A 17971-nucleotide genomic window follows, 5' to 3' on the forward strand; every position below is an offset into this window, starting at 1 on the left:
GGGCTCCCACAATGATTTTAGCTAAGGGGTTCAACAACAATGAAGATTTATGTATATGTGTTTAATAGATGGCAATTCTTGGTTGCAGTGTTTGGTTATATGCTTCCCACGTGAAATTCACGTTCATATAGTTTCCTTTGTAAGTCATACCGTGTTTACATTGCATGTTACTAATTGGTATATTGGGTCCAGGTGGATGTGTTTGTTGATGGAGTTTGTGGATGAGTGCCATGCTTCTAGGAATTCCCTGGCTGTTCTTTGTTTGGCTTGCCCTATAATGGTAGTGTTGTCCCAGTCAAATTCATGTTGCTTGTTGTCCAAGCTACAAATCTTCTCACAAACTTTGAATCTAAGAAACCATTCTTCATGGGTGGTACTGCAAAGTAGGAGGGTGTGCCTTTACCAGCCTTTCTCCTAAAGTCTTGAATTTCCTCCAAAAACCTCCACTCTCCTTTTTCTTTTCCTATTCACCCCACAAACTTTTATATGTGTGTGTGTGTGTCTGTGAGAGAGTGTGTATCTCTGTACATGTGTGAGTGTAAAGTGGTATACGTCTGTGGGAGGGTGCATGTGTGGGTGTGTGTGTGTGAGCGTATGAGAGAAAGCTTGTGTATGGTCTGCTTGAGTGTAAGGGTCTGTAGGAGTGTGTGTGTGCACGTGCGTGTGTGCGCAATCATACCTCCCCACACATACCCATACACACAAATTTTGTGGGTTGAATTTGTAGTTGCAGAATTACATTTTACTTTGCTTAAAACTGTATGAATTCATGTAAGATTCTGTAAATCCATTTTTTAGAAATAGAATGAGTCTGAACACTGGGGCATAGACAGCCCCACACAGGGCACCTCACATCTTCAGAGCATTATTAGAGTTGACATGGCACCTATTGTTAAAGTTCACTTGCAAATGTAGCTTTAAAAAAAGTTCTGGAATTTACATATGAAAAAACTGGAACCAACATGGTCATTCTAAAAGATGACAGACTTAAACATTCCAGGTCTTTTTCAATATATGATTTCACTTGCATCACACTGTAAATGTTTGGTATAAATTCTGTGCCTTAACAATCCACAATCACCTGATGAAGGAGCAGTGCTCCGAAAGCTAGTGCTTCCAAATAAATCTGTTGGAGTATAACCTGTTATTGTGTGGTTTTTTTAACTTTGTCCACCCTAGTCAACACCAGCACCTCCAAATTAAAAAAAAGACTCTTTGCCCAAGTTTTTGGTCATCTATCTGCCTAATATCGCTTTCTGTGAAAGTACCTTGGGAGTTTTCTTTTACATTACAGATGGTCTGTAAGTACCTGCTGTTGTTGCTGAGTGACTGCTAACAGCCTACTTTGTTATGGAAGACATTGCATGTCCATTGTTTCATATTGTGTTGATTTTCACCCATGTTACTAAATTGAAACTGTCAAGAAATAAAGTCACCATAGTCCTACCAAACTACAGGCTGTTCTCTCAAAAGAGAATTTGCACTGAGTATCACCACGCCTTAATACTGGATTTTGTTTTTATAAAACTGCAAGTACCACACAGGAGTCAGATGTTTATGGTATGGTGAGCAGGCCAACTGAGTTAGGAAAACTTAATGTGACTAAGCTACTTGTCTTCTCAGGCAAATCCTTTACTTTGAAAGTTTAATGTGGAGGAGCCGGTGTTGGGGTGGACAAAGTTAAAAATCACACAACACCAGGTTATAGTTAAAGAGTGTGGTGCTGGAAAAGCACAGTGGGTCAGGCAGCATCCGAGACCAGGTTCTGATCCAACAGGTTATCACTTCCACGTAATAATTTTTTAAAAATTCAGTAGCATTATTTTAGGAGGAGAAAGTGAGGACTGCAGATGCTGGAGTTTCCTGATGAAAGGTGTATGCATGAAACGTCGATTTTCCTGCTCTTCCGATGTGGCCTGACCCACTGTGCTTTTCCAGCACCTCGACAGCATCATTCTAGTGCAGATTGAATTGAATTTATTGTCACGTGTACCAAGGCACAGTGAAAAGCTTTACCTTGCGAGTATTACAGGCAGATCACAGAGTTAATTAGGATAGATAAGTAATGAATAGGTAAACAGCTTCAAAAACACAGGTACAGGCGACTTGAATGTTTCTGTGGAGAAGAATATTTTGCTATTTTCTGCAACCAGTGTCAACACCATATGTTTGCGACTTTGAGGTTGAAGTTCAGCTTGGCTTGTTCCCCAGTTCAGCCTCCCAGCAACACCCCCACCAGCCCCCCTCCTCCATTCCTGATGAAGGGCTTATGCCTGAAGCGTCGATTCTCCTGCTCTGAGGCTGCTGCCAAACCTGCTGTGCTTTTCCAGCACCACGCATTTCAACTTATGTGCAGTACCGGCTTTCGTTAAGTCCTCCAGAGCAGGGGGCGCTGATGTCAACGCTGCGCTCAAACAGGAAACTCCGACTGAATTCGGTTGTAGTTCCGCCCACAATATCTCTGATTGGACATATTCCGCAGGGATCCAGGCTGAGTGGTTAGTGCAGGTGTCAGTCAAACACAGTGCAGCCCGCGCGCATTGGCGGTTCGTGAGGATCTCCGTTTTTGAATTCAGTGACGGTTAAAGTGAGGTGGGAAACCAGGAGATTGGCTGTTAATTTTAACGTTACCACACCTCACAGACTTCTGGTCCGAAAGAAATATTCAAGTGATTGGAAAGTAGCCCTTATCAATTTTCATCTGAGGGTGACGGACAAGCGGCCTGCACGCACCCAAAGGTGCTGCCTCTTGGGGGTGGGGAGAACTGAATGGTGTGATTTATGGGTGTTGGGTACCTGCTGAGTGTGATTTATGGGTGTTGGGTACCCGCTGAATGGTGAGGTTTATGGGTGTTGGGTACCTGCTGAATGGTGTGATTTATGGGTGTTGGGTACCCGCTGAATGGTGTGATTTATGGGTGTTGGGTACCCGCCGAGTGTTGTGATTTGTGGGTGCTGGGTACCTGCCGAGTGTTGTGATTTGTGGGTGCTGGGTACCCGCCGAGTGGTGTGATTTGTGGGTGTTTGGTGCCCGCTGAATGGTGTGATTTATGGGTGCTGGGTACCCACCGAGTGTTGTGATTTGTGGGTGCTGGGTACCCGCCGAGTGGTGTGATTTGTGGGTGCTTGGTGCCCGCTGAATGGTGTGATTTATGGGTGCTGGGTACCCACCGAGTGGTGTGATTTATGGGTGCTGGTGGCCGCTGAATGATGCGAATTATGGGTGCTGGGTACTCACTGAGTGGTGTGATTTATGGGTGCTGGGGTGCCCATTGGAGGTGTTGTTCTGTGGTACCTACTGCTGGAGTATGTTTTTGGGGTTTCTTGTATGTTTTTTGGGCAATAGGGAAGGGGATATTTTGAGTACTGGGTGGTGTTTAGTGGCCGTGTGCAGAACAAATTTGCAGACTGTTCACAGGCATGCTGTAGATGAGTGCACTTGAATCCACTGCTGGGCTTTAATTGGCCAGAGTGGGAATGTACATGGAAGCAATTGTGCTCAGGAATTCTGTATGGCACTGTTGTGAGTGAACACACTTTAAAATCAGTGAAACTTTAAAGCAGTTAATTAATCTGGAGTCAAAACTGAGACTCACAGTGAGCATGAAACTATTGTCTTAAAAACCCATCTGATTGAATAATGCACGTCAGGAACCAAATTTGTCATCATTAACTTCTTGTAAGCTACATGTGACTCCAGATCGATTTGTAGTGTGGTTGACTTATTTAATGCCCTCCAAAAAGCCTAGCTCACCATTGGACCACTGTGGAAACTTGCACAAGTGTGTTCTGTCCAAAAAAGCAGGACGAGTCCAATGGGGACCCATCCATATGCACTCAATCATCAGCAAAGTGAGGAAAGGGATCGTCAACAATGCTATGAAGTGGCATTTGCACAACAATAATCTGTTCACTGAGACTTAGTTTATGGTCTGCTAGGGTCACTGAGATCCTTATCTTACTCTAACTTTGGTAAATACATAGATAAAAAGATAAAATGCAGAGGTGAGAGTGACTGCCCATGAAGTCAAGGTGCATTTGACCCAATATGACATCAGGAGCCTTATTAACATTGAAGTCAGTAGAATTTGGGGAATGTGGGAAGCTCTTCACTGCTAGTGCCTAGCAAAAGGGAGATAGTTATTGGAGCTCAGTCATCTCAGTTTCAGGACATCGTTGCAGGTATTCCTCAGGATATTGTCTTTGGCCAGCTACTTCATCCATTGCCTTCCTTCCACCATAACGTCAGAAGTGGCGATGTGAAACCATCAGTGAACAATGCTGACACTACTTCCAATGACTGATGCTGAGGCAGCCCATGTCCATATGCAGTCAGATGAGGATAACCTCCAGGCTTGGGCTGATGAATGGTCAGCACATTCATGGCACACAAGTGCTAGCTGGTAGCTATGTCAAACGAGGTAATTTGGTTATTTCTCCTTGATATTCAGTGACAGTAATGTCATTGAATTGCAAACTATTAAGATCTCGGGAGTTAACATTGTCCAGTTACTCATATGCATGTACAGTATGAAAATAGAAAATTTATTAGAATGTAATCATTTAATGTGAGTGGAATTAAATACAAAGTGGGGAAGTTATGCTTCCATTACACAGGGCGCTGGGGACACCATATCCTTTGTATCATATTGGTCAGAGTCGAAGATTGTGGTGCTGGAAAAGCACAGCCAGTCAGGCAGCATCCGAGGAGCAGGAGAGTCGACGTTTCGAGCATAAGCTCTTCATCAAGAATGAGGGAGTGGCCCAAGGGGGCTGAGATATAAATGGGGGAGGGGGTTGTGGTTGGGTTTGGGGCTAAGGGGAAGATAGTTAGGAATGCGATATGTAGATAAAAGGGTGAAGGTGATAGGTCGGAGCGGAGGGTGGAGAGGATAGGTGGGAAGGAAGATGGACAAGTAGGATAGTTCAAGAGGGCAGTGCCGAGTTGGAAGTTGGATCTGGGATAAGGTGGGAGAGGAGAGATAAGGAAACTGGTGAAATCCACATTAATCCAGTGTGGTTGGAGGGTCTGAAGGTGGAAGATGAGGCATTCTTCTTCCAGGCATTGAGTGACTAGAGTTTGACAGTGGAAGAGGCCTAGGATTTGCATGTTCTTGGCGGAGTGGGAGGGAGAGTTAAAGTGTTCAGTCAACAGGGTGGTGGGACTGTTTAGTGTCTGGTCATTTTATTTAAATAAGTATGTAAGTGCATTGGAACTAGTTCAGAGAAGGTTTACAAGACTAATACCTACAATGGCTGAGCCATCTTATAGGAAAGGTTGGACAGGCTAGGCTTGTACCATTGAAGCTTAGAAGAGTTATTTAATGAAATATACAAGATCCTGAGGGGTCTTGACATGGTAGATGTGGAGATGATGTGACAGTATAGAATAGGGGTCACTGTTTCAAAAGAAAGGGTCGCCCATATAAACAAATGAGGCAATTTATTTTCTCAGAAGGTTGAATCTCTTCCTGAAAAAGCAGTGGAAGCAGAGTCTTTGATTATTTTTAAGGCAGAATGGATAGACTTTTGATGAAATTTTATCAGAGTTATGCACTGACATGGATTTGGGGTCATAACTAGATGAGCCGTGATCTTATTTAATAGCAGAACGGGTTTTTGGGACCACATGACGTATTGCTGCTTTTTTGCACTTTTGCAGAAACTGATCTAGCAATATGTAAACTGTAGCTACAAGAGTAGGTCTGAGGCTAAGAATTTTGCAGTAAATAACTTCCCTTCTCTACTAAATAACTTAGCTACATCCAAAATCAGAGTTTGTTGGCATACTCTTCACTTGCTTGAATGAATGTAGATCCAAAAGCACTCAGGCACCTTGAACCATCCAAGGCAAAACCATCTGTTTGATTGGTGTAACATTCACTTCCTTCACCACTGACTTACAACACTAGCAGTGTGTACCATTTATGAGATACGCAGTGATGCATCTTCATGTCTTCTTTCACAGCATCTTCCCAATGTACGACCTCTACCATTTCAAAAGATAAATGTCGAAAAGACATGAAAATGTCACCACTTGCAAATTTGCCACACACTGCTCTGACTTGGAATTGTTGTGTTTCTTCACTGCTGTTAGATCAGAATCCTGGAACTCACTCTCTAACAGCACTGTACAACCTAGCGAATGCAGAAAACTTTCCAGAGAAATTAGGGATCAGTATTATCTGATGGTCTAGCTGGCAGTGCCACATTTTTATTTATGCATCTGGCTAGGTCTTGCTTGCGAGGTCAGCATTTGTTGCCAATCCCTAAATGCCCATGTGACAGATAAGAGTCAACCACATTGCTGTAGGTCTGGAGTCACATGTGGGCCAGACCAGGTAAGGACGGTAATTTCCTTCTCTAAAGAACATTAATGAACCAGATGAATTTTTTTGACAATCAACAGTGAATTCATTGTCATTAGTACTCTTAATTCCAGAATTTTTTTTAACTGACTCACATGTTTCTTCAAGGGGAACTGGATTGATTTCATGGACCCTTTTGCTTTGCTTTTAGTTCAGACTCTTTCTCCCCCCCCCCCCCAGCTACTTTGCAACACTAGTGAATGGGTTTATGATCCACACCAGACTTGCATTTCAGCAAAAACCATCATGAGAATGGAAGCTAACAATTCTTGGAAATCATACTGATACTTGTAGGAACTTAGGAAGAGAAATATGTCATTCGCCCCTTGAGTGTGTTTCATCATTTAGTGAGATCATGTCTAATCTGTGGCATAATTCCATATCTCTGCCATTGGTCAATATCCCTTGATGCCTTTGCATAACAAAAGTTTTACTGTCTCAGATTTAAAATTAACAACTGATCCAGCATCCATTGCTGTTTGTGGATGAGAGTTCACCTACCACTTGCATCAGCACATCTGGCTGTGAACTGAACTGCAACAGTTGATCCAAAAGTTTGCTGGGATTGTGGACAGTGGAATTTGATGAAAAAATTAGAGCGTCTATTGCGGCTAACATTGGACCTACTCCCCAGAAATAGGGTCTGCAAGATAAAAGGATTGGAGCAAATTACTACAGATGCTCAAATCTGTACTGAAAACAAAAATTCTAGAAATCACATCAGGTCAGTCAGCATTCGTGGAGAGAGAGCAAGCAAGAGTGTTAAGGGTTTAGATGGAGAGGAATTTGTTAAGTGTGTACAAGAACATTTTCTGATTCAGTATGTGGATGTACCTCCTCTTGGGAAAGAAGGCAGGGCAGGTGACTGAGGTGTCAGTGGGGGAGCAGTTTGGGGCCAGTGACCATGATTCCATTAGATTTAAAATAGTGATGGAAAAGGATAGACCAGATCTAATAGTTGAACTTCTAAAATGGAGAAAGGCTCATGTTGATGTTATTGGGCAAGACCTTTCAGAAGCTGATTGGGGGCACATGTTTGCAGGTGAAGGGACGGCTGGAAAGTGGGAAGCCTTCAGGAATAAGATAATGAGAATCCTGAGAAAGTATATTCCTGTTTGGGTGAAAGGAAAGGCTGGTAGCTATAGGGAATGCTGGATGACTAAAGAAATTGAGGGTTTGGTTAAGGAAAAGAAGGAAGCAAATGTTAGGTAGAGACAGGATCGACTGATCGATCGAGTGAATCCTTAGAAGAGTGTAAAGGCAGTAGGAATATACTTAAGAGGGAAATCGGGAGGGCAAAAAGGGGACATGAGGTAATTTTGGCAAATCAAATTAAGGAGAAACCAAAGGGTTTTTACAAATACATTAGGGACAAAAGGGTAACTAGGGAGAGAATAGGATCCCTCAAAGATCAGCAAGGTGGCCTTTGTGTGGAGCCGTAGAAAATGGGGGGGATACTAAATGAGTATTTTGTATCAGTATTTACTGTGGGAAAGTATATGGAATATATAGAATGAAGAGAAATAGATGGTGGCACCTTGCAAAATGTTCATATTACAGAGGAGGAAGTGCTGGATGTCTTAAAACGCGTAAAGGTGGATAAATCCCCAGGACCTGATCAGGTGTACCCAAAAATCTGTGGAAAGCTAGAGAAGTGATTGATGGGCCTCTTGCTGAGATATTTGTAGCATTGATAGTCACAGTCACAGGTGAGGTGTCAGAAGACTGGAGGTTGGCTAACGTGGTGCCATTGTGTAAGAAGGGTGGTAAAAGACAAGCCAGGGAACTATAGACCAATGAGCCTGATGACGGTGGTGGGCAAGTTGTTGGAGGGAATCCTGAGGGACAGGATATGCATATATTTGGAAAGACAAGGACTGATTAGGGATAGTCAACATGGCTTTGTGTGGGGGAAATCATGTCTAAAAAACTTGTTCGAGTTTTTTGAAGAATTAACAAAGAGGATTGATGAGGGCTGAGTGGTAGATGTGATTTAGTTGGACTTCAGTATGGTGTTCGACAAGGTTCCCAATGGGAGACTGGTTAGCAAGGTTAGATCTCATGGAATACAGGGAGAACTAGCCATTTGGATACAGAACTGGCTCAAAGGAAGAAGACAGAGGGTGGTGGTGGAGGGTTGTTTTTCAGACTGGAGGCCAGTGGAGTGCCACAAGGATTGGTGTTGGGTCCACAACTCTTCATTTATATAAATGATTTGGATGCGAGCATAAGAGGTAAAGTTAGTAAGTTTGCAGATGACACCAAAATTGGAAGTGCAGCGGACAGCAAAGTAGGTTACCTCAGATTACAACAGAATCTTGACCAGATGGGCCAATGGGCTGAGAAGTGGCAGATGGTGTTTAATTCAGATAAATGCGAGGTACTGCGTTTTGGGAAAGCAAATCTTAGCAGGACTTTATACACTTAATGGTAAGTTCCTGGGGAATGTTGCTGAACAAAGAGATCTTGGAGTGCAGGTTCATAGCTCCTTGAAAGTGGAGTCGCAGGTAGATAGGATAGTGAAGAAGGTGTTTGGTATACTTTGCTTTATTGGTCAGAGTATTGAGTACAGGAGTTGGGAGGTCATGTTGCAGCTGTACAGGACATTGGTTAGGCCACTGTTGGAATATTGCATGCAATTCTGGTCTCCTTCCTATTGGAAAGATGTTGTGAAACTTGAAAGGGTTCAGAAAAGATTTACAAGGATGTTGCCTGGGTTGGAGGATTTGAGCTATGGGGAGAGCTGAACAGGCTGGGGCTGTTTTCCCTGGAGTGTCGGAGGTTGAGGGGTGACCTTCTAGAGGTTTACAAAATCATGAGGGGCATGGATAGGATAAATAGACAAAGTCATTTCCCTGGGGTCAGGGAGTCCAGAACTAGAGGGCATAGGTTTAGGGTGAGAGGGGGAAGATATAAAAGACACCTAAGGGGCAACATTTTCACGCAGGGGGTGGTATGTGTATGGAATGAGCTGACAGAGAAAGTGGTGGGGGTTGGTACAATTGCAAAATTCGAAAGGCATTTGGATGGGTATATGAATAGGAAGGGTTTGGAGGGATATGGGCCGGGTGCTGGCAGGTGGGACTAGATTGGGTTGGGCTAGCTGAACTGAAGAAGGGCTTATGCCCGAAACGTTGATTCTCCTGCTCCAGCAACACATTTTTAAGCTCTGATCTCCAACATCTGCAGTCCTCACTTTCTCCGCCCTGAAGGGTCTGTTTCCATGCTGTACACCTCTATGACTCTAAGTCTGGATAACTCTTCATCAGAGTGCCATAAAGATAAAAGGATGTTGACATTAGGTCAGCAGTGTGAGAATGGAAAATAGGTGTGAGATGGGAATGTTTTTGTTACCAGAACATTTAGTGGGGGGGAGGGGTGGTGGTGGGGTCTCTGATTTACCATTGTTCCACTCTACACTAGTAATATGTTGTGTACTGTAACAAGATAAGGCAAGATGTAACAGCAGGAAGAGGACATTGGTAGTTTAAGTCTATTCTGCCATTCATTATGATCGTGGACAATCGTCTGCTCATTGGAGAAATTGGGAAGAAGGGCACTCTGCAGCTATCTATGTAAACCATGTGTTGTTAGGTAGGATGGTACCCAAGAGAAAGAGCTATCTTGACAGGAGCTGAAAATGTGTTGCTGGAAAAGCGCAGCAGGTCAGGCAGCATCCAAGGAACAGGAGAATCGACGTTTCGGGCATAAGCCCTTCTTCAGGAATCTGGATCAGGAGTCAAGCATCCAGTGCTGAAGAGTTTAAACACCAAAAAGGTTTGACATTTCTGCCTAGTGTAACTGCAGCTCTTGAATTTGAAAATGATTTGTTTGCTGAGGCACCTATATGCAAAACTGGTATGGAAGATAAATTTTGGCATTTTCATGGTGGTATCTTTTTATAGTCTGAGCTAAATATGAAACTTTGATATATTTTGAAATAAAATCTGAAGACTAATCAGTGCTTTTTACATATAATATGCAAGGAGATGATTGTAGAGTTAACTGGTCAGCATACTGATTCCTTGGTTCAATTCTATGGTGACTAGTCAGATCAAGAACTGCTTTATGTCAGTCCATTATGAAATTCTGATTCAGTAAAACATTAAACGACAGATTAATTCATAAATTTTATCTTGAGTTACAGGGGTATTGTTTCTTATCTTGTGCAGATGCCGACTGTTCACAAATAGCGAGCAATGAATGGAACTTTGATCCCAAATACTCCGTTTGCTGTTGATTTCTGGCAGGTTCGGAAGTGCAGCCATGTCCGTTTTTTCTTTCTGTCCCACTTGCACAGTGATCATACATCAGGTCTCTCCTCCACCTGGAGCAGACCAATATATTGCTCTCCCATAACTGCCAAGTTGTTGCGTTGGAAGTTTCAGGTAAGCCAAAGAAGTGAGGATTTCACTGTTCTATTTTTTCGCTGTCTTAAAGATAGCAACTCAGGCTGGGATATAATCCCACATGCACTACTAGCCTCTCTGGTACTTCACTCAGGAAAAATTGTTTATGCTTGTGAATTCTGAATATGCGTACTGCCGACTGTTTATCTGAAGAGAATAAACAGACGAGCCATTGTCCAAATGATCTGTTTGTCTTCTATTTTTGAAAGCATAGATTTACTAGCCCTTGACACAGTTAGATTTTCTGTGATGTTAATTATCAAGAGACATGGACATTCTCGGTATTCAGTTTAAAGAAAAAATATCTCATGCCACCAGCAATACATGTAGGGTATAAAATGGGTGCCTCAGACCCAAGCATCACCCTGCCCTGCATTGAAAGAAAAATCTTCTGAGGATGTGGGTGAGCAGTCAGGATTTATTCTCCATCCCTAGTTATCCTAAAGTCATTGAACTCAACCACATTATATGGCATTTAAATCACATATATCACAGACCAGGTGAGGACAACATCTGAACGATATCAATGACCCAGTTGAGTTGAATTGTTAAAACTGAGGGGGTTCTCTTGTGATGCAATGGTAGCGCACTTACCACTGAACCAGAAGGCCTGGGTTTAAGTTCCACCTCCTCCAAAGGTGTGTAATCGCATCTCTGAACAGGTTGATTAGAAAAATAGGTGAACAAAAAAAATTATAACTATCCAACGTCATTTATATTAGCCCACTAATGCCAATACTCATTAAATTTCATTTTACAGTGTGCTGTTGGGCTTTGTAAACACAGATCTCTGGGCGACGAATTTAATTTCATAGCTGGTCGACCGTTGCAGTGCCAATCATTCTTTGTCCCTTCACCTTGTTTATTCTTTCTTGACTTCCCTTGTTTGTCTAGTCTCACTTCAATGCCATCTGCTTTTTCTCTGCATTTTCAGGTTCCATTGTACATCTTACTGCGAATCACATTACAAGAGCCTACGGATTCCACCCAAACCCTTTATTTCTCTTTTCCTACAGTTTCCTGTTCCACTACACTGAAATTTCCATGAGCCTCTCACACTTGCTCCAGATCTCACTGCAGCCTTTTGAGACTTTTCTGGAATTTTGGCAATCACTTTTAAAGATGTTGCCCTTCATTATCGTGCCAAGTTCCTTGGACTTTTCCTTGTCAGGTGCAGAAGGCTCATGGATGCTTTTCTCGTTAAAATATTCTCGTTTGTCCCCATCCTCAGTTTTTGCACTGAGATAGTCATCGAGATGTACAACACGGAAACTGCCCTTCGGTCCAAGTCGTCCATGCTGACCAGCTATCTCAACCCAATCTCCTCCATCTCCTTTGGCTCCTCCATCTCCTGCTGCCTTGCTGATCTTTGAAGGGCCCTATTCTCTCCCTAGTTACCCTTTTGTCCTTAATGTATTTGTAAAAACCCTTTAGATTCTCCTTAATTCTATTTGTGAAAGCTATCTCATTCCTCCTTTTTGCCCTCCTGATTTCCCTCTTAAGTATACTCCTACTGCCTCCATACTCTTCTAAGGATTCATTCGCTCTGTCTTGTCTATACCTGACATATGTTTCCTTCTTTTTCTTAGCCGAACCCTCAATTTCTTTAGTCATCCTGCGTTCCCTACACCTACCAGCCTTTCCTTTCACCTGAACACCCTATCTCCTTTCTGAAGGCTTCCCACTTTCCAGCCGTCCCTTTACCTACGAACATCTTCCCCAGTCAGCTTTTGAAAGATCTTGCCTAATACCGTCAAAATTAGCCTTTCTCCAATTTCGAACTTCAACTTTTAGATCTGGTCTAACCTTTTCCATCACTATTTTAAAAACTAAGAGTGATGGTCGTTGGCCCCAAAGTGCTCCCCCACTGATACTTCAGTCACCTGTCCTGCCTTATTTCCCAAGAGTAGGTAAAATTTTAACATAGAACCTTACAGTGTAGTACAGGCCCTACAGCCTCGATGTTGCGCCGACCTGTCATACCAGTCTGAAGCCCATCTAACCTACACTATTCCATGTACGTCCATATGCTTGTCCAATGACGACTTAAAGTTGGCGAATCTACTACCATTGCAAGCAAAGCACTCCATACCCTTACTACTCTCTGAGTAAAGAAACTACCTCTGACATCTGTCCTATATCTATCACCCCTCAATTTAAAGCTATGCCCCCTCATGCTCACTGTCACTATACTTGGAAAAAGGATGGACAGGGATAACCTATCTAACCCTCTGATTATCTTATGTGTCTCTATTAGGTCACCTCTCAGCCTTCTTTTCTCCAACGAAAATAGCCTCAAGTCCCTCAGCCTTTCCTCGTAAGACCTTTACTCCATACCAGGCAACATCCTAGTAAATCTCTTCTGTACCCTTTCCAAAGCTTCCACATTCTTCTTATAATGCGGTGACCAGAAACGTACACAATATTCCAAATGCGGCCGCACCAGAGTTTTGTACAACTGTAGCATAATCTCATGCTTCCGGAACTCGATCCCTCTATTAATAAAAGCTAAAATACTGTATGCCTTCTTAGCAACTCTGTCAACCTGGGTGGCAACTTTCAAGGATCTGTATACCTGGACACCGGGATCTCTCTGCTTATCTACACTACCAAGAATCTTACCATTAGCCCAGTACTTTGCATTCCTATTCCTCCGACCAAAGTGAATCACCTCACACTTGTCCGCATTAAACTCTATTTGCCACCTCTCAGCCCAGCTCTGCAGCTTATCTATGTCTCTCTGTAACCTACAACATCCTTCGTCACTATCCACAACTCCACCAACCTTAGTGTCGTCTGCAAATTTACTAAGCTGCCCTTCTATGCCCTCATCCAGGTCATTTATAAAAATGACGAACGGCAGTGGACCCAGCACGACACTTGCGGTACACCACTAGTAACTGGACTCCAAGATGAGCATTTCCCATGAACCACCACCCTCTGTCGTCTTTCAGCAAGTCAATTACTGATCCAAACTGCTATATCTCCCACAAACCCATTCTTCCGCATTTTGTACAATAGCCTACTGTGGGAAACCTTATCAAACGCCTTGCTGAAATCTATATACACCACATCAACCGGTTTACTCTCATCTACTTGTTTGGTCACCTTCTCAAGGAACTCAATAAGGTTTGTGAGGCACGACCTATCCTTCACAAAACCTTGCTGACTATCCCTGGTCAAATTATTCTTTTCTAGATGATTATAAATCCTTTCTCTTACAACCTTTTCCAACATTTTACCAACAACTGAAGTAAGGCTCACTGGTCTATAATTACCTGGGTTGTCTCTACTCTCCTTGAACAGGGGAACCACATTTGCTATCCTCCAGTCTTCTGGCACTATTCCTGTAGGTAATGACGATTTAAAGATCAATGCCAAAGGCTCGGCAATCTCCTCGCTGGCTTCCCAGAGGATCCTGGGATAAATCCCATTCGGCCCAGGGGACTTGTATATTTTCACACTCTGCAGTATTTGTAATACCTCTTCCTTGTGAACCACAATCCCACCTAGTCTAGTAGCCTGTATCTCAGTATTCTCCTCGACAACATTGTCATTTTCTAGAGTGAATACTGTCGAAAAATATTCATTTAGTGCTTCCCCTATCTCCTCTGACTCCACACACAACTTCCCACTACTCTCCTTGATTGGCCCTAATCTTACTCTCGTCATTCTTTTATTCCTTAAATACCTATAGAAAGCCTTAGAATTTACCCTGATATGTAATTAAACTGCAGTGATATGTACTTCTTGTCAGATGTGGGAGTTTAAAGAGAGTTTAAGGGTTACTGTGGATTATATCTGCCAACAACTTCTCATGTCTCCTCCTGGCTCTTCTGAGCTCTCTCTTTAGGTCTTTCCTGGCTACCTTGTAACCCTCAAGCGCCCTAACTGAGCCTTCACATCTCCTAACATAAGCCCTCTTCTTCCTCTTAACCAGAGATTCCACTTCCTTCGTAAACCACAGCTCCCCTGTTCTACAGCCTCCTCCCTGCCTGACAGGTACATACTTATCTCGGTATCCAAGATGGAGGATGGGAATCATTTCTGGCTGTAAGAGCTGCTCCTTTTTTTTTTGAGGTATTTTAGGTGTTGGAGGTGATTTCCTCAAATTCCAGGAGTAGCAATTACTGTTTTATATACTGTTGCATTGTTTTGGAACTTTGGAAAAAAAAAAGTCAAACCAACAGCAGTTTAAAAGGGAGAAGAGCAGACAAAGGAATCACATGGTGAGGACAGTGCAGGGGAGAGAGAGAGCGAGCCTGCACAGCTACTGCCTTTGCTGTTAGAATTCGTGTATTGCTGGACAGGGGAGTGCATCTGATAAAATTAACAAACAGTGAAATTCACAAACTAATCTTGGAGGAACTGTTGGGCGAAGTTCACAGGACAGAATCATATGAGTTAATTGTTTTAAGTCTGTCCAAGAGAAAGGCTGCAATAGTGAGTACAGTGGATTCTTTCTTGATTATATGTTTTTGGAGATTTCTCTTGAGTAAATTAAAATATAAGCCATAGCTATTAATTTAACCTGGGGTAGTGTTTGTAGAGGAATAAGACGGTGTTATTTTCTGTGATGGATGGCAGTTATAGGAAGGGGGGAAAGTCTTAGATACAGTCACATAGTCACAGTTAACTCCGGAAAGGGTGAGAGAGGTCGGCACCTAGGGCAGGAGTCTTTTGTGGATATACCCATTTCAAACAGGTATGCTGTTTTGGAAAATGTAGGGGGTGATGGATTCTCAGGGGAACACAGCACGAACAGCCAAGTTTATGGTATTGAGACTGGCTATAATGCAATGAGGGGTATGTTGGCTTCCAACAGATCAATTGTGTTAGGGGATTCTGTAGTCCGAGGTACAGACAGACGTTTCTGTGGCCAGCAGAGAAAAAGCAGAATGGTGTGTTGTTTCCCTGGTGCCAGGATCAAGGATGTCTCCGAGAGGGTGCAGAATGTTCTCACGGGGGAGAGAGGCCAGCAATTGTCCACATTGAAACCAACGACATTGGAAGGGGAAAGGTTGAGATTCTGAAGGGAGATGACAGAGAGTTAGGCAGAAATTTAAAAAAAAGAGGTCCTCAAGGGTAGTAATATCTGATTACTCCCAGTGCTACGAGTTAGTGAGGGCAGGAATAGGACGATAGAGCAGATGAATGCATGGCTGAGGAGCTGGTGTATGGGAGTGGTACAGTTGAGAACAGAAATGAGTCAAGCTGTCAGGGCAGGGACAAGGTAGGACTAATAAATTAAACTGCATTTATTTCAATGCAAGGGGCCGAACAGGGAAGGCAGATGACCTGAGGGCATGGTGAGCAACATGGGACTGGGATATCATAGCAATTATGGAAACATGGCTCAGAGATGGGCAGGACAGGCAGCTTAATGTTCCAGTATACAAATGCTACTGGATGGATAGAAAGGGAGACAAGAGAGGAGGGAGAATGGCATTTTTGGTAAGGGATAGCATTACAGCTGTGCTGAGGGAGGATATTCCTGGAAATACATCCAGGGAAGTTATTTGGGTGGAACTGAGAAATAAGAAAGGGATGATCACCTTATTGGGATTGTATTATAGACCCCCCAATATCAGAGGGAAATTGAGAAACAAACTTGTAAGGAGATCTCAGCTATCTGTAAGAATAATAGGGTAGTTATGGTCAGGGATTTTAACTTTCTAAACATCGACTGGGACTGCCATAGTGTTAAAGGTTTAGATGGAGAGGAATTTCTTAAGTGTGTACAAGACAATGTTCTGATTCAGTATATGGATATACCTACTAGAGAACTTGCAAAACTTGACCTACTCTTGGGAAATAAGGCAGGGCGGGTGACTGAGGTGTCAGTGGGGGAGCACTTTGGAGCCAGCAACCATAATTCTATTCGTTTTAAAATCGTGATGGAAAAGGATAGACCAGATCTAAAAGTTGAACTTCTAAATTGGAGAAAGGCCAATTTTGACGGTATTAGGCAAGAACTTTCGAAAGCTGATTGGAGGCAGATGTTCGCAGGTAAAGGGACGGCTGGAAAATGGGAAGCCTTCAGAAATGAGATAACAAGAATCCAGAGAAAGTATATTCCTGTCCGGGTGAAAGGGAAGGCTGGTAGGTATAGGGAATGCTGGATGACTAAAGAAATTGAGGGTTTGTTTAGAAAAAGAAGGAAGCATATGTCAGGTATAGACCAGATAGATCGAGTGAATCCTTAGAAATATACTTAAGAGGGAAGTCAGAAGGGCAAAACGGGGACATGATATAGCTTTGGCAAATCGAATTAAGAAGAATCCAAAGGGTTTTTACAAATATATTAAGGACAAAAGGGTAACTAGGGAGAGAATAGAGCCCCTCAAAGATCAGCAAGGCGGCCTTTGTGTGGAGCCTGAGAAAATGGGGGAGATACTAAATGAATATTTTGCATCGGTATTTATTGTGGAAAAGGATATGGAAGATATAGACTGTAGGGAAATAGATGGTGACATCTTGCAAAATGTCCAGACGACAGAGGAGGAAGTGCTGGATGTCTTGAAACGGTTAAATGTGGATAAATCCGCAGGACCTGATCAGGTGTACCAGAAGTCTGTGGGAAGCTAGAGAAGTGATTGCTGGGCCTCTTGCTGAGATATTTGTATCATCGATAGTCACAGGTGAGGTGCCAGAAGACTGAAGGTTGCCAAACGTGGTGCCACTGTTTAAGAAGGGTGGTAAGGACAAGCCAGGGAATTATAGGCCAGTGAGCCTGACCTCGGTGGTGGGCAAGTTGTTTGAGGGAATCCTGAGGGACAGGATGTACATGTACTTGGAAAGACAAGGACTGATTCACGATAGACAACATGGCTTTGTGCGTGGGAAATCATGTCTCATAAAATTGATTTAGTTTTTTGAAGAAGTAACAAAGAAGATTGATGAGGGCAGAGCAGTAGATGTGATCTATATGGGCTTCAGTAAGGCGTTCGACAAGGTTCCCCATGGGAGACTAATTAGCAAGTTTAGAACTCATGGAATACAGGGAGAACTAGCCATTTGGATACAGAACTAGCTCAAAGGTAGAAGACAGAGGGTGGTGGTGGAGGGTTGTTTTTCAGACTGGAGGCCTGTGACCAGTGGAGTGCCACAAGGATCGGTGCTGGGTCCTCTACTTTTTGTCATTTACATAAATGATTTGGATGCGAGCATAAGAGGTATAGTTAGTAAGTTTGC

At 43.0% G+C, this 17971-nt stretch overlaps 1 protein-coding gene across 5 annotated transcripts in view; it reads left to right on the plus strand.

The window, feature by feature from the left end:
• The first annotated feature begins 2497 nt into the window (after window positions 1-2497).
• dclre1b (DNA cross-link repair 1B) overlaps window positions 2498-17971 on the plus strand; it is a 44958-nt gene continuing 29484 nt past the window's right edge. The window contains exons 1-2 of one of the 5 annotated variants that reach the window (XM_043716978.1): window positions 2498-2592; window positions 10541-10756. In XM_043716978.1, coding sequence (XP_043572913.1) covers window positions 10568-10756 — 189 coding nt within the window. In that variant the 5' untranslated portion in view covers window positions 2498-2592; window positions 10541-10567. Of the gene's footprint in view, window positions 2740-3900; window positions 4422-10540; window positions 10757-17971 lie in introns of those variants that run through there. The other 4 variants (XM_043716976.1, XM_043716977.1, XM_043716980.1 and 1 more) reach the window with 4 other exon arrangements.

Source organism: Chiloscyllium plagiosum, chromosome 26, assembly GCF_004010195.1.
Source record: "Chiloscyllium plagiosum isolate BGI_BamShark_2017 chromosome 26, ASM401019v2, whole genome shotgun sequence".
NCBI lineage: Eukaryota > Metazoa > Chordata > Chondrichthyes > Orectolobiformes > Hemiscylliidae > Chiloscyllium > Chiloscyllium plagiosum.